The sequence below is a fragment of the Etheostoma cragini genome, chromosome 21 (assembly GCF_013103735.1).
Source record: "Etheostoma cragini isolate CJK2018 chromosome 21, CSU_Ecrag_1.0, whole genome shotgun sequence".
NCBI classification, from domain to species: Eukaryota; Metazoa; Chordata; class Actinopteri; order Perciformes; family Percidae; genus Etheostoma; species Etheostoma cragini.
The window spans coordinates 13,428,942-13,444,190 of NC_048427.1; the positions used below are offsets into that span (position 1 = coordinate 13,428,942).

General features: G+C 41.9%; 1 protein-coding gene across 1 annotated transcript in view; it reads left to right on the forward strand.

Annotated features, from left to right (window-relative positions):
• Nucleotides 1-15,249, forward strand: part of trrap (transformation/transcription domain-associated protein) — an 83,402-nt gene that overhangs the window by 25,965 nt on the left and 42,188 nt on the right. The window contains 10 exon segments of the mRNA XM_034860092.1: nt 94-319; nt 532-713; nt 2,410-2,608; nt 6,449-6,577; nt 7,542-7,808; nt 8,479-8,685; nt 10,766-10,924; nt 11,350-11,514; nt 12,794-12,904; nt 13,805-13,951. Coding sequence (XP_034715983.1) covers nt 94-319; nt 532-713; nt 2,410-2,608; nt 6,449-6,577; nt 7,542-7,808; nt 8,479-8,685; nt 10,766-10,924; nt 11,350-11,514; nt 12,794-12,904; nt 13,805-13,951 — 1,792 coding nt within the window.

A 15,249-nucleotide genomic window follows, 5' to 3' on the forward strand; every position in this document is an offset into this window, starting at 1 on the left:
TCCTCTTTATTTGTGGGAGGGAGAGAGAGAGAGAAAAGGGCTGCAGGCTGGATTCAAACCCGGGCCGGTAGAGGTTACTGCGGTCCTCTCTAGTCCTAATCCATGTAATTTTGTGTTATATTTACAGTATATGTGTGTATCTATTTAAATACAGAGTTTTCTGAAACACAAAGATGCCAAGCCCCTAAGAGACGTGCTGGCCTCTAATCCGAACCGCTTCGTCCCCCTGCTGGTTCCCGCTGGCACTGCAGCAACTGTTCGACCTGGATCTCCCTCCACCACCACAGCCAGATTGGACCTGCAGTTTCAAGCTATCAAGGTAGACATACTGTATATTTTTTCATTACAATTCTATCAGTTTATAAATCCTGTATACACACTTATTACACAGAACAGATTTATACGTGTAAAGGTAACCCTCAAGTTAGTCAGTGGTGCTGAATCCTAATCTGATTACTACATAACTCTCAGTAATTCCATCATATGACCTGTAACCTTTTTTTCTTCTCTATATTCATCCCCTCTGCTTAGATTATCAGCATCATAGTGAAGAACGATGAGGGTTGGCTGGCAGGGCAGCACTCCTTGGTCAGCCAGCTGAGGCGAGTCTGGGTCAGTGAGGCCTTCCAGGAGAGGCATCGCAAAGACAACATGGCTGCCACCAACTGGAAGGAGCCCAAGCTGCTGGCCTACTGCCTGCTTAGCTACTGCAAGTATGTACACTTATTCAAATTGTAATGGGGATGAAAACTGTCTAAATGTTGGACAAAGTTGTCATAGTATCTAAAAGTAAAAATAGTCTTTGGCTCAGTGGTGGAATGGTCGCCTGCCAATCGGAAGGTTGGTGGTTCGATCCCTGGCTGCAGGGTCCCATGTCGAAGTGTGCCTTGAGCAAGACACTGAACCTCGAGTTTCCCCCGATGCTGCGCCTTCGGGGTGTGAGTGTTTATCTGATGATCAGGTGGCACCTTATACGGCAGCCTCGGCCACAGTGTACGAATGTGTGTGAGTGGTGAATTACTAATTGCTATGTAAAAGTCTTTTGAGTAGTCGTTGAGACTAGAAATGCGCTATATAAGAACAGTCCATTTACAATACTTTTAAAAGGAAAATCTGGGTTTAGAAGTGAGAAACAATAAACTCTCTCAACTACTGCTGATGAGCCTTTTGTAAACTAGGACTGTGACGAGACACTCAGCTCCCGAGATGAGACAATACCCGATAATGGGTAAACCAGGACGACACAAGAAAACATTTTAACACCATTTTAAAGATTTAAAAAAAAAAGATTTTCTTTCAGGTTTTTCAGCAAAGGGCCGAAGGCTGGATTTGAATCCTGATTTGAAACAGTTACTCTGAAAAGAACAATACTTATAAGATTATGCTTTTTAAGATTGTCAAACTTGACGACTAATGTCCGTTTTACAGTCGGCGCATCCATGCGTGTGTTCACCAATGTGACGTCAAAATAGATTGTAGATCTTGCTGAAATGCTATGATATTTTTCAGCAACCGAGCGGAAACCGATAGCCTGAACGAGCTTGAGGGTACCCGGAAGCCTGGACTCTTGAGTGACTGCCAGTCTCTCATGGTGAACGAAAGGCTTGATCCGACGAAGTAGATCATCGAATCAAATCGATTGACGGCAATGCTGCTGCCAGTTCTGCCGTTGTTTACCTTTTTCTTCCAATCATGAATGCCCTTCTCACCCCACCTTTACATCTGAACACAGAGAAAGTCCTAAAACACACAGAAGATGTTTATTTTAGACCCTGCAATTTAAAAGTGCTGTAGGTAGTATTGTAAAGATCCAGGACTTCACAAAATTTTTTTTAACATCAACCACTTTTCAGTCCCTCCCCCTTTCCACTAAAGCCCAAAACCGTCTTCTACACGCCTCAGCAGTGATTGATTGGTGCATCTGAATAGGGTCAGTTTCAGCAAATAGGAAAGTTAGTTTAAGTCTTACTTATTGCATCTTTAACCTCCGACCACTCCGGCCAGGAATTTTGTGTGTGTTTAGTCAATCATCCAATGATAAACAAAAAGTGTAAAATTGGCTAAGAAACGTTGTTATCTATGGTTATTTGAAACTTCTAATGTACAATATTACTGTTGACAGATGGGGTGGCAGTAGCTCATTCAGTGGGGAGTTGGGTTAGGAACCAGAGGGTCGCTGGTTTAAGTTCCCATACAGACCAAAGTATGCTGTGGACTGGTAGCTGGAGAGGTGCCAGTTCACCTCCTGGGCACTGCCAAGGTGCTCTTGAGAAAGGCATCGAACCCCAAACTACTGTGGGTGCCTTTCCCTGGGCGGCCATCTCACTCTGACATCTCTCCATTTAGTGCTTGTACAGGTACTGAGCATGTGTGTACACTAACCTTACTAACTCCCTGTCTCCTTAATAGGCGCAACTACTCAGAGATCGAGCTGCTGTTCCAGCTGCTGCGGGCCTTTACAGGTCGCTTCTTATGCAACATGACCTTCCTGAAAGAGTATATGGAGGAGGAGATTCCCAAGAACTACTCCATTGCCCAAAAACGAGCCCTGTTCTTCCGTTTCGTGGAGTTCAATGACCCACACTTCAATGACGAGCTTAAAGCTAAGGTACGTACCCAGCCAATCAGAGCAGGAAAGTCCATTTATGACTACATGCCAAAAGGACCTGAAATTGCCTATGACTTTTGGCAAAGACAATGATTTTTGCCAACCGTCTTTTTGAAATTGACATTCAAGTCATGATCAAAGGTAAAATACAGTCTCACTAGCCACGCGGGGAAAACAGTATTTGTCTTTTTGGAGGTGTTAAACACCAAAACCAGCAGACCATTCCACCAGTTGAAAGATTAAGTTAATAGATACATTTTAATGTCTGCTTTCATACAATTTAGACATCAAATGTCTAAATGTTTAAATGGAATTGTTATAACATGGGAAATTTCAGTGAAATACTATTGTTTCAAGGGATTAAGGGACTTTCTCTACAGCTTTCTGTTATGTTTGTCTTTTGTTTTAGCACATCAGTTATTACAACAAATTTTTAGCCTATAAAGGCTGATAAAAAAATATTTAAATAAATATGCTTATTTAAAACAATATGCATTCTGCTGTAAAGATAGAACATTGGATTGTCTATAAGCAAAGAAATTGGCCATGTTGCCCAGTCCTAGACTTAATGATGCATTATAAATCATGTTCCTAAATTCTATGAGCATCTCCTCAACTTACTTACTTTGGTTCCTCAGTGTGGGACCTGATCTGTGTGACCTTTATGGTTGATTTGTTTTGTACCAGAAGTACTTTGATAGAGTCACGAAGGTCATTTTGTCTGGTTCTAGACCCTCGGAGGCTCACAGATGAATGATTCTGTCCTCTCTACCTGACCTGCTGCTGCAAGCATTACAATCATTCGGGCTGCTTTTTAATTAAGCTCACTCTCGCGCAAATACACTCTCACACATACATACATACACACAGACAGATGCACACACACATTTTGCACAGCTGTAATAGGCACACAACCTGGCACAGAAGAGCAACAGCATTGCTGTTAAGTACAAACGGGTCAGTGGGGAAGTCCTGCCCTGGCTGGCACACTACAGCACAGAGTGAAATGGTTGCGTGGCAAGAAAACACACACACACACACATTCTCAAATACACTCCCAAATACAAGGACATACACTAGTGTTGATGATGCTGCTCACTTCACCGTGCCATCTCTTGATAATGTTCAGTTTGCATTGTCTCAGCGGAATATGAACTGGGAAAAAGAAGAGATACAAAATAAAAGCAGGAGAAAGAGTTCAGCCAAATCACTGTGCTGTCTCTTTCCAGGCCCAAATGTTGCGTTCAAATTTTGAGCAGAGTTTAGTCTTGCAAATAGCAGAGCTGCAATACCCCCAACACCTATCAGTATTTTTCTCATATTGTTGTTTTTCCCATAATTGTCCTCCTCTGGTGCACAGCCAATGTTGTGCATGTGTGGCGGAGAGGCGAACAGCCACAAAGAGGACATGTTTGTGTGTGAATATGTTTGTTTTGATTGGTGTACGAGTTGTGAGCAAGAGAATGAGGGTGGCAATCTGACATTTAAATAATTGCCGTAACATTTTTCCGGAAGCATAATATCACAGGGCAGTGTGTGTGTGCACGTTCTCCCTATGCCTTCGGCTCTGATTCTCGCGTCACAGGGGTCTCTGAGAATATTTCACTCTGAGCGAGACGCAGAGAGGATTGTCTAGGAGAGAGATAGAGTGGGAAAGCAGTAATGAATCATCTGTGATGGTACAGGCTGACCTCATGCTGCTCGTGTATTGTTTTTTTTTGTTTTATACAAACAATTCTTACAGAAAACTGCTTTTGTGCTGCTTTTTTTTGCTCAAAAAGTGTGACTATTCATGGAACAGATTTCAAGAAGACAAGCAAACAAACAAGTATTTAAAATTTATGAAGCACAGCACGCCTATTTCACATTCTGTTACTTCTCTTTATGTTTCCAGACATGGCAGTGTAGCAGCATTTTCGACAATGTCAGAATGTGTCAACATGCTGTGCTAGTATCATCTCCTTAGTGAAGATTAAACTCAACAAATACATATTTTTTTAGTACCTGATAAATGCCTCCTCATAGCATGTGTACAGGAGGAATCCAGATTTACAAGCAAAAACATTCCACTATGTGAAACCACCAGCTGTGCCTGTAGACAAAGATTTAAAAAAAAAAAAGAAGGAAAAAAAAGTATCACGGTTTAAAAGAGGTTTTTATTCCCATTTAATTTCTGTTGATTTTTCACCAGATGTTTACAACTGAAATAATTACAAAGAAGAATATGTTTTAATAAGGACAGAAATTTTAAAAGGATTTACACCGGAGTGCAATTCTATAATGAATGCAATAAATTCCCTTTTTGTTGGCTTGTCCAAGAAGCAGTCAGATCGAGACAAATAACAAAACCAATGAAATGAAATCACCTCATTGATGCAGACCTCTTATAATCCGCTTACCTTGAGTATGTGAGGTTTGCTCTGAGTGAAATGAGGTCCAGTGTCTCCTCACATAACGTGTGCGTAAAACTGATCTAACAATAAAAGTAAAAAGAGAAAGGTGTTTAAAATATTTAAAATAAATGCCTCCAATGCATGCACAGCTGAGAACTAACCAATACAACTAGTAGTGGTTGTTATACAAGACATGCTGTGGCTACTTCACAACAAAATCCATTTGTTATTGGCTCATTACTGGTGTGTATGGGACCACAGTACATATCCTGGGCCCCCCTTTGCCGCCATCTTCCTCCTTTTTGTGGTTGGAGAGGAACCATAGTAGCACTGCAACACAAACACACACTCTTGTTATTTCTTTAAGGGTATGGAAATAGGATTTAAGATAATTAAGACACCTGCAGAACGATATCTCTGCTACTTGCCCTGAGGTATTGTGCGTACAAACACACACACACCCTGCAGAAGCACACCATCTAATGGCATTACAGAAATATGCTGTGATCTTACTGTGATTGATGGCAGGGAAGCTTGGAATTAATAGGAACAGATGAAACTGAAGAACAGTCTGGTGCTCCATGTTTTTTTTTTGTATCTTCATTTGGGGTTGCGCGTGTTTCTGCATGCGTGTACGAGTCTATCCACCATGCATGTACATTGTGCAGAGCATGTGTGATTAATGTGCTAATGGAGAAGCTTGAACATATGCTGCCACAGCTCGTTCTCCACTGAGCGATGCCCCATCCTCCCCAATGATGGATTGAATATGGGGGTTCATTAACAGATAGCGGCTTCTTTAATGTATGCAGTCGTTAGCTGCATTGTGGTTGGGGTTTTCTGCATTTTACAAGCTAATCGAGCCTTTGTCTTCATTCGCAGAGCCGTGATAGCAATTCCTGCAGTTTTTAGCGTGTTTGTAAATTGCATTTTAAGCATTGCCTTGGAGAAAGGTTAGACTTTTTTTTTTTGCTTCCAATACTTGTCGACTGATTAAGAGAACAACTTAAGATGAAATGATTGGAGAGAAAAAAATCAATGAAATGGTTTTCTTCCGATTCTTGAAATATCAAATTGTTTATTACCATTGTTTTGGGTCACATTTGACATCGCTGTGCTTAAGTCTCTTTGTGTTGTGTTATTTCTCACTCTCAAAAAAATCTACATTTTGGTCCTCTGTTGTCTTCAATCTGAAAAGGACCTGTGCCCCTTTTGATTTTAGAGTTGATTACTATTTCATCACCTGATTGTGGCACATGAAGAGCTGAGTGTGTGCAGCTGTTGTCTTTTATGCAGCTTTTGAAAGACAAAACAAGGTAATTTCACTGATTTTCGCATTTGTTGAAGGTGTGCTATCAGTGAAATTATCCATTGTAGCTCTTAGAAAACCAGAAGAAGTAAAGGTGCTTTCAGTAAAATCATATCAATGTGTGTTCTTGTTTTGTAGGTGTTGCAGCACATCCTGAATCTAGCCTTCCTGCACAGCTTTGAGAAGGGGGAAGGTGAGCAGCTGCTTGGACCGCCCAACCCTGAAGGAGACAATCCTGAAAGCATTACCAGTGTCTTCATCACTAAGGTACACTTGTACACATACGGTTGCATGTATTCGTTCCTCTCAAAATCTTCACATTCAGTCTGCTGTTTTGTTCGTCTGTATTCATTACCTGCTGCATTTCCTCTCATAATATCTTACCAGTCTTGCACATCTCCAAACTTTGTCATCATCAACCACATCCCACTTAGTCTGATTCTTCTTCTTTTCTCATGTCCTCCACACAGTACTTAATCACTTATTGTTTTCATTCCATCTTTCTCTTCTTTCTTTTTTGTCTTATTCATCTGTCTTTGTTTTTCTCTCACCGGCCCACCATCCCATCCTCTTTCCATCACGTTTCATTCATCAGGCCAAACTATAATTCCTGGTGTAAATGTCACAGTGTGACCATACTAAAGGTCAGCATGTTTGTTTGTGCTGTGGCAGATCTCATCACTGACTAACACCAGTTCTAATGGCTGCTAATGGCTCCTCTACGGTCTGGTTAAAACTCATTTCCTCGTTCACCCCCACTCTGAACACTCTCCTCTCCAGGGAATCTAGATGGTGATGGGTGTTTTGAATGGGGAGCTGTTTTTCTGTGAGATCTTTTCAATACATGAAAAAGTATATTGTCGTCATGGTGCAACATCATTCATCAAGTACAATTTTGAAAGTGAACATTAGTCAGAACTGCAGTATACTTGGGCAATTCAGGCACAACAGTACATCTGTTTCAATGTGTTTCTATTTCTTATTTATACACATGAGGTTTGTTAAGTAATCTAAGACCTCTGTTGACCTCTGTCGGCACCTGGTAAGAATGACATCCACGCTATTAGGTCTCAGGCATTTGTGTCCATCACAACCACAATATTAGTTGATTTATTGTTATTGACTCTGCAGGTATGATGCGCTCACTCTGTGCTATAGGCAGCAAAGACTGTACCTGTTACCCCCTTACTCAGCAGTCTTGAACCCCACATCTCTCCCATCCCTCTCTTAGGTTCTGGACCCAGAGAAGCAGGCCGATTTGCTGGACTCACTGCGAATCTGCCTGCTGCAGTTCTCCACCCTGCTGGTGGAGCACGCACCTCACCACATTCATGACAATAACAAGTCACGCAACAGCAAGCTGCGACGCCTCATGACCTTCGCCTGGCCATGCCTACTGCCCAAAGCCTGCGTGGACCCTGCCTGCAAATACAGTGGCCACTTACTTCTGGCCCACATCATTGCAAAGTTTGCCATTCACAAGAAGATCGTGCTGCAGGTAAGGAGGAATGTGAAGAGCGACTCAGTGGACCATGGGTTTAATCTAAAACAGAGCTAAAGATCCACAATAGAGATAAAACATGGTTAACTTGTGTAGCAGATGTAAAATCACACAAATAAATCCATGCAAAAACAAACAATGTGTGTGTGTGAGAGGGAGAAAAAAAGTGAGTGTGCGTGTTTAAGAGCGTAGTATTGTGTATTCCGTCCCATTATTCTTCATCCTATGAAATATTAATGTATCGTAAAGGAAATAAAGTAGTTAAAGCGATCATTTAAAAAACTAAATTGGTAAGCATTGATAATACAGGAAAAGGAAACATCAAAAGAAGGGCTGCAACTAATCATTGATTAACCCGTTGCTTATCTTTGTCAATTAATCGATTAGTTGTTTGATCTATAAGATCAAACAATTGTCAGAAAGTTTTGAAAAATCTCGATCAGTGTTCTCTGGAGCCCAAGACTATGTCCTCAAATGTGTTGTTTCGTCCACAACTCAGATATTCAGCTAAGAGAGGAATGCAGAAACTAGAAAATGTTCACATTCAAGAAGCTGAAATCGGATAACTTTAATCAATAATCAAAATAGTAAGCGATTGATTTAATAGTTCACAACTAATCAATCTTTGCAACTCTAATCAAAAGTACGTTACCTTTCCTTTGTAAAGGTCTTCCATAGCCTGCTGAAGGCCCACACCATGGAGGCCCGGGCCATCGTACGGCAGGCCATGGCCATCCTGACCCCAGCTGTGCCCGCCCGCATGGAGGACGGTCACCAGATGTTGACCCACTGGACTCGCAAAATCATTGTGGAGGAGGGACACACTGTACCACAGCTCGTCCATATTCTACATCTCATTGTGCAGCATTTCAGGGTGAGCCAATAAAAAAAAAGAACACGTTACGGTTTGTCAATAGTGCACCACCTTCTGTCAGCCCATCACTTTTGGATGTATTGATTTCCACCATACTCTGGGCCAGGTAGGGCAGACTGAACAGTGAACACAAATCTGTTTTCTGTCTCAGCATGTTCAATACTCATGAGGGATTTGTCTGAGCACTGGGGGGGGGGGAGAAGTTAAGAAGCTGTTTTTACTGATTATCTGAGTGCTCTGAATTAAATGATGCCTCTTAACCAATCCTAATGGGAATTTAGCATCATCATTAAAAGTTGGATTATCTTGATTGACCCAATTTATAGTTTTATTTTTTAAACTAATTGATTTACTGAATTTGAGTTTCGTATTGACAGTTGACTTGACAACCGAGCTGTGCCCTGTTGCCTCCTAGACAAAAGCTGGATCATTCATCTCTGGGCAGTGGAGCTAATGGGAACCGCCTGCTGCCTTTAATCGCCTTAATACAGATACAGTCCCAGGCACACCCATCTCAGTGATGATCAGCAGAGTCAGAGGGTGCCTAGTTTGTTCACGAGTCAACACCCGCAAAGGATCAGTGGCCTTTATGTTTGCCTTCCTCCTTAAACTTTAAAGACACTTTTTGCCCTTTCGCTCCTTCAAGCTGATATTCGCTGCCTCGCCGGTCAGAGAGCGACAATCTCTTAGCAGACGACTGACATTTTCCTCAGCTCAACTCTCTAGCTCACTGACAGGCTGCACTCACTGGGCCAGATGACTAATCTAATGTAATCACATCAGCATAATTACGCTGGGGAGGAGATAATGACGGACAGATGAGAGACTTTGTGCGTGTGTTTGATTAAAAAAAAAAGAAGAAGAAAAATGGAGAGATTGTGTGCGTGTTTGTCTGTGTGCACATGTGATGGACAGGGCTTAGCCACTCTGTCATTAAGGGGCTGTAAAGCCCTGCTCTATCGACCATAATTACCCTCAAAGTGAGAAGCTTTAATATTCTTTGACACTGGCAACAGCCCTCAGATAGACATCTCATCTCTTGCTCTTTTGTCTGCGTGTTTGAGAGTCCCAGTTCAGTTTGTGATGAAGCTCTTGAGTGCGACGCTTGAGAGTGTGAATTCTCGGGACTAAGTGTGTGTCATCATGTCCTTGAGACTAAGTGGGAATACGACTTTAGAGTTTGCCTCTTCTCACTCAGTGTCTCAAAGTGATTGAGCACCACGTTAAACTTTGCATGCGTCATCACCCCAAAATCTTAAAGCAAAGTATTTGCGGTGGGTACTGAAGCCAGGTGCATTATGGCTAACGACCGAATGACAGTGCAGATTACAGTTCCTCATTTCGGTGGCACTTAAATGCCTACCTCGGAAACCTCAAATTTTGAAGCATTTAGACCAACTGTCTTTTTGGGATACCTTAAGTTTAGTTCTAGGGCAAGAATTGCACAATAAGTCCCTCTCACAATTGCTTTTAAATGGTTGCTGAGGCAATGACAGCCAGTCTCAATTATATGTGATGATACTGACAATACCAAGTCCATTTAACATGAAGCTCAGGGAAGGCAGAGTTTCTCCTTATCTGTCGCGGAGGCTCTTGAGTACAATTATTTTTCACGATTCTATAATCTATCTTTTTTTTTTATCTCACTGAAATCCATGCAGCATCGTATCTGTATGTGTTTGGGTTCGCCCTCTGGTAGGCATGCAGGTGGGGAGGATAATTGTTTTTCATTGACTCACTAAGATTTTTTCTTTTAGCATAATAGCTTATAATTTTGCAAAATTCATCAATCTTTTTTTTCCCACTCTTCCATACTTGGATTCTGCATCCGATTTTTGCAGAGTGGAGGCTCAAGTTGTGTGTTAAGTAAAGAAAAAAAAAAAAAGCTTCAATGGCATTTTATGCCAATGGCATCAGTAACCACCGACCAGTCAAACCTTACACCTTGTGTTTAGATTACCAAATATGAAAACCTTCACAAACTAAATATTCAGTATGTGAGTCACCACTTCCTTTTTATATTATTGTGTTAGATTGATTTAATTTCTTTTGTTTTATAAGTACTCGTGTCTTTTTCCAGGTGTACTACCCTGTGCGCCACCACCTGGTGCAGCACATGATCAGTGCGATGCAGCGTCTGGGCTTCACCCCCAGTGTGACCATAGAGCAAAGGAAACTGGCTGTGGACCTGGCCGAGGTGGTCATCAAATGGGAGTTACAGAGGATCAAAGACCAGCTGGTGTGTTCACGGATTACACAATCACAACAAAATCCAGGCAAAGAGTGTCTAAATTTCAGTTTTTTTTAAATTCAAAAATCATATGAACCTTATTGGGTTTTGACTAACAACAGCAGTGTTGTTCCCATTATTGTGTGACCAATGATGTACTTCACTTCCCATAATGTTTTATTTTACACATGGCCGATGCATTACTGCAGATTGGGGAGGCTTATTATTCCACAAGAAAAGGCCATTTGTCATAAAGATTCAAACATTTTCTGAGTCATATTCCATAAATACTCATGACTCATAATGAGATCAGAAACCTTGCTATACATAAATATACATCTATGTTTCATTCTGTAAACTTTATTATGTTACCGATGGATTAATCTTCACTCCCGTGCTCCTCTCTCCCCGCCTACGTCTCTTTGGTATGGCAGCCGGAGTCCGAGGCTGAAGTAGGGGCCGGTGGTGAAGGAACTAGCGGTGCTGCTGTGAAAAGAGGCCTATCGCTGGAAGCTGCTACTGCTGCTGCGGCTGCTGCTGCTGCTGCTGCTGGACAAGACGCCAAGAGGTTCCGCACGGCATCCGGAGCTGCCTCCGCGGTGAGCTTAATCCATCATCATTTAGTTGCCAGAAGAATGTGGCTGTCATTTTAGCCAGGAATTGGCTATCTAGTAGTTTATCTGTTAACACCCTTCAGAATTAACAATTGCATCCTCTTACCTTTTCAAGTTTTTAACTGTCTCGGCAATTCACTGAATGATTGCTGATTGGTTTGAAAGAGATTTTGATCAAACAGCCATATCACATCTGTCGGAGACAGACATAGCCAACAGGAGGTGACGGCACGGTTGCTGCCTTAATCAATTTTTCCTTAAAATTGTATCGCAGCGTCACATCTGTTTAATCTTGAATGTTAATGTGATCTGTTGTCATTGCAGGCACAAAAAACAGATGAGACGCCTTTGTTTAAGTGCCTGTTCAAATTCTAAATCTAAGTTGTTGAATTACACTTTGGTCAATCTCTGATACTTATAAAGTTTATATATTTGCCTAATGTTGAAAATTTTAACTAATCCAATCCTTATGTTACTAATGATTCTGAAACAAATAATAAATCAAAATAAAGTAAATTGACTTCCCTAAGTCAAGAATGTTTATATATACTGTGTGTGTGTGTGTGTGTGTGTGTGTGTGTGTGTGTGTGTGTGTGTGTGTGTGTGTGTGTGTGTGTGTGTGTGTGTGTATGTATATATATACATACACACACACACACACACACACACACACACACACACACACACATGCAGTCTCAAAGCCTATAGAATAAGTACTCCTTTACTGAAATATACATATTTCGTTTTAAGGCAACATAACCAAAATAGCCGCATTTTGACTGTCAAGACAACATCCTGCAGAGCAACTCAAATCATATTACGATGTATTAAAAATCCATTTAATACTTAATTGCTATTGTACTTCCTGTAACCACTAGCACAATTCTTAGTAGTTGCTGTCTTAATGATGGTGTAATTTCCAGCTTATTTCACCTGATGTCAGGAGAAAATTGCAATAGCATTTGTTTCTGCTTGGGACAAGGAAATGTTAATTGCTCATAAAATTCCCAGGATCGTTTTAAGAAAATCCTGATTGCAGCCTACTTAAGCAATGTAGACCAAATCCTGACTTTGTGCAGCCTCTTTGATATTCCCTCCTAACTAACAACTCTATGAGTTTTATTGTGAAGTCTGTTAGGTTTCTTAGTTATGGAACGTTTAAGATCTTCTTTGGTTATATTAATAATCTTATTTTCTCTGTATTCAAACAAAAAAAAGATCTTAAATATGAATAAATATAATGTTTGCGTGTGTAATTTTTAAGGTGTTTGGCCGCAGCCAGTCCATGCCAGGTACAGAGACCATGCTCACCAAGCCTGTCGAGAAACAACATACGGACACTGTGGTCAACTTCCTCATCAGGATTGCATGTCAGGTAAATCACGCACGCATGCACGCACACCATCTCTCTCTCTCTTTTTCTCACACACACACACACACACACACACACACACACACACACACACACACACACACACACACACACACACACACACACACACACACACACACTCCAGCTCACACACACAGGTCTGCTATCCTTAGGGCCTGCCAGGAAGGACACATCTATTCCAACCCCACTGTGGCAAAGGTAAGATACACCTGGTGGCTGTCCTAAACACATCTCTACACACAGACAGTCCTTTGTGTCTCCTCACACAGCTGTCCCTTGGTCTAGTGGCAGTGATGACCGTGGTTACAAGCTTGAAATAGACTGTTGAGATTTCGCTCACCTTGACTTTTCCTACTTTCTTATTTGGGCCAAGCTCCATTTTCACTGTTCATCCAAACATCTCTGTTGAATAAAACCCTCTGTTTAACCACTAGCGATCACTCATTGTTCACTGAACAGTCTAAAGAAACATAATCTTCTCTTTGTATTCTACTTGATAACAGTGTGTTGTGATACTAAATTGATCCCTGTGAAAAAATAGTATTTTTAAAAAAATAGTATTTTTTCACAACCCCCAGGGATTGCAATTAACCCAAGAATACCACACCTATAACGCGTAAGGATTTATTTTCTTGCTCAAGGGTACTTCCACAGGGTGAATGCTTGTGCAAGGGTTCCTGATTGAAGGATGATCTCCTCCATTGCTGAGTCACTGTGTCAAACTCAAGCTGCATGCATGAAATTACAATATATGGTGCCAGTCCTTGTCTTGTCTTGCCCTGTGTGATGTCTCAGTTTTTAGGATGTCATTGTGATATTGACAATGAAGACTCACTTTGTCATTGATAATGATGCCAACCTTCCTCCCCCTCTCATGTCTAGGTGAACGACAGCACCAATGTGGCTGGGTCACCGGGGGAGCTGCTGTCCCGTCGCTGTGTTAGCCTCATGAAGTCTGCCCTCAGGCCTGACATGTGGCCTCGCGCTGAGCTCAAGCTACAGTGGTTTGACAAGCTGCTTATGACAGTGGTAAGATGGCATATGCCTTCAGTCAGAGTGACTCAGTTCATCATTATGTACCTTATGAGGCTGCCTTTATGTTTTTTAAAGCCATGTTCATGCGTGTGTTGGTGACATTTTGGGTGCTAAACTGTCATTACTGTTGTGCTTAGTGCTGCATTTCTCAGAGATCACTTGTCAATGACTGTCCAGACCTGTGATTGTTTTTCCTTGGATTTTCCGTTGATGATGAGGATATTAACTTAAAGTGACACTTGAAGTGCCTGGCTTATCTTTTCTATTTTGGGATGGGGACTATTGCTGTTCTTATTTGAAATTGCTTGTGCATGTGTATGTCATCAACAATGTCTTAGGAAAACAAGTCTGAATAAAACGTAAAATATTCAGGCTTGTTATTACAGCTTCAAGCAATAATCATCAAACGGTAAAGATTAACTAATGTGTCTCTGCTGGTCGCTTTCCAAGACACTGCAGAAGTTAACTTCTCCCTGCTGTCTTAGTGTTTTCTCCTACGCCTCCAAGTCCTTTGTCTGTTATCAGTAATGCATGAAGTGAGGCGCCAACCACCATAATGACAAAATAATGACAGTGGTGAGATAACAGGAGTCTATCCGGGTTGGCCTGTGCCGCCTTCTTCAACCACCACCCCTCTCCATCCTAAGCTCCTCATCCCTGCATTCTGTATCGCCCCACTGTGCATCTCCCCTTTGCCTTTCCTTCTGTCTTTTGGCACCACTTCCTGCTCTCATCCCTTCTTTTCTTTTTAGCCTCTTATCACGGCCTCTTTTGTTTCTCTCTCTCTCTTTTTATCCATTGCTTCTCTCTTTCTCTACTCATCTCTCCGGTCTGATTCAGCGCCACTGTTCAGACAAGGTTATCGCCATGCGCCGGAAATTGTCACGTACTTCCCTTTTGGGGGATCACTGCAACAGCCACTCCTTTTTCTCTCCGCACGCACACACGCACACACACACGCACACACGCACGCACACACAGCAGATCCCAGTCTGACAACCACAGCTTTCTGTCCTTCTCATGCAGATGCACATACACAGGCCCTTTCCCCTGGGGAGCATGCTCTACCTGCCTAGCCATCTTGCTCAGACTAATGAACAATGCTCAAATCGGATTACCTTTTATCATCTCTTTGTACTGGCATGGCAGTGATTAAGAGTCAGGAGGAGTGGTGTAAGAGGGCAAATGAGGAGGGGTAGGGGACACACACGCGCAAATCTCTTATGCACATGCATGCATATGCCCTATCTGCATGGCTTCAGAGGCGAGGTCCCATTCTGTTAAGACATTGC